Source organism: Myotis davidii, unplaced genomic scaffold (genome assembly GCF_000327345.1).
Source record: "Myotis davidii unplaced genomic scaffold, ASM32734v1 scaffold227, whole genome shotgun sequence".
In the NCBI taxonomy this organism is placed as follows: Eukaryota; Metazoa; Chordata; class Mammalia; order Chiroptera; family Vespertilionidae; genus Myotis; species Myotis davidii.
In genome coordinates this window covers 610,418-612,224 of record NW_006298519.1, presented here as the reverse complement: position 1 = coordinate 612,224, position 1,807 = coordinate 610,418, and the positions used below count along the sequence as shown (strand labels likewise).

Here is a 1,807-nt window from a genome sequence, read left to right as displayed (position 1 = left end):
GTGTGCGCGTGTGCACGCGAGGTCTGGCAGCCGCTGTGCGCGTGCAGGTCAGGCGTGGGTGCTGGTGAGCGCGCGTGCAAGCGGGCGTGTGTTGGGGGTGTGTGCGCAGGACAGCCGTTCGCAGTGGTTTAGGCTGGAAGGAAAACACGCTGCAGAGGCTGCGCCCGTGGCCCGTGGCAGAGCGATGAGGTTATGACAGCCCAGTGCGGGGAGCACATCCCTGATGGTGATTGTGTTTCCTTCCCACAGATTGTCTCCAAGGGAAAATGGTGGAAAATTCACCGTCGCCGTTGCCAGAAAGAGCGATTTATGGCTTTGTTCTTTTCTTAAGCTCCCAATTTGGCTTCAGTAAGTACTTTCCCGATGGATGGCCACGGCCTTGCTCTGGTGTTCAAGGTCAAGGAAATGACTGCCTTTGTTATTAGAGTGCGCACACGAACTGTGGTTCTTCCTACCTGTGCCTCTTTTTAAGAAAACCTGAAGGGGACTCATGTGGGTTCAGAGGGTTCTGTGAGCCAGGTAGTAGCCTGAAAGGTTTAATCTCAAACGCTGTTCATACGGCACCAGGGAGGATTGCCCAGTGGATAGAACCTGGGGCCTGTGGGCATGGTCTGGTGGACAAGACAAGTAAATCTACACTTAACACTCAGCGTGGTACGTGCCATGGGATCCCAGGGAGAGTCATGGAACAGACTAGGAAATCAGTTCGCCTTCTTCCCAGCCATAAGGAGGAGGGAAGTGGGAAGGCTGAGGCTGCGGCCGTGGCTGAGGCTGTGGCCGTGGCTCCTGTGCTGCTGTGGCAGCTGGGGAGTGAAGGGAATGAATGAGGCTGGAGGAGTCAGGTGCGTTTCTATCCTGGGTCTCCCTCCATCCCTGTGAGATCCCATTGCACAGGTGAGAGAAACTAGTGCTCACAGAGCCACACACCAGGCCCCACATCTCTCCCCAGAAGGAGTTGAGAATTACGAGGGGACAAGAGGGAGAGAATTGGGGGTACTCATAATCCAACTTTTTGGAATTTTGTGGGCACGAGGAAGGTGGGGGGTGTGAACCTTAACTGCATCAGCCAAGCTGCTGGGTGGAGAAGTCGATGGTGTGAAGTTGTAACGGGTCCAAAGCTTTGCTCTTCCGCGGATTAGCTGTGTGGCCTGAGACCATTTCCTTCACTTCTTTGAGACTTCGGGTTCTTCAGGTGTAAAAAAATGGAGACTGTTTATTCTGTGCTTATCATTCCCAAGACAGTCCTGTGGGGTGGATGTTATCACCCTCATTCTACGGATGAGAACACTGAGACACACAGTCCGTAAAAAACAGAGCCCGAGCCCCACCTGGCGTGGCTCAGTGGATAGAGCGTTGGACTGAAGACTGAAGGGTCCCAGGTTCGATTCCAGTCAAGGGCATATGCCCGGGCTGCGGGCTCAGGAGACAGCCGGTCAATGATTCTTATCACTGATGTTTCTATCTCTCTCTCCCTCTCCCTTCCTCTCTGAATCAATAAAAAACATATATTAAAAAAAAAAATAGAGCTAGAATGTGAACCCAGACACCGGGTGGACTTCACTTTGCTGCCTCTCATGGCCTGTTGGAGCCCCTCTTGTCAGAGAATCTGTGCTCCCACCGGGAATCGAACCATGACCTTCTGGTTCATAGGTCAACGCTCCACCACTGAGCCACGCCAGCTGGGCTCCTGTCACTTTTTTACCACAATAAAAAGATATAAGGTAATTGTGATAACAAGAGTGATGCAAATAAGGAGCTAGGAGAACGGAAAGGAGGGAACACTCACTTCTGAGTGGATCAGAGAGAC

General features: G+C 52.5%; 1 protein-coding gene across 1 annotated transcript in view; it reads left to right on the top strand.

The window, feature by feature from the left end:
* The first annotated feature begins 208 nt into the window (after nucleotides 1-208).
* PIGP (phosphatidylinositol glycan anchor biosynthesis class P) overlaps nucleotides 209-1,807 on the top strand; it is a 9,431-nt gene continuing 7,832 nt past the window's right edge. The window contains exon 1 of the mRNA XM_006774151.2: nucleotides 209-348. Within this exon, the coding sequence (XP_006774214.2) occupies nucleotides 224-348 (125 nt within the window). The 5' untranslated portion in view covers nucleotides 209-223. The remainder of the gene's footprint in view (nucleotides 349-1,807) is intronic.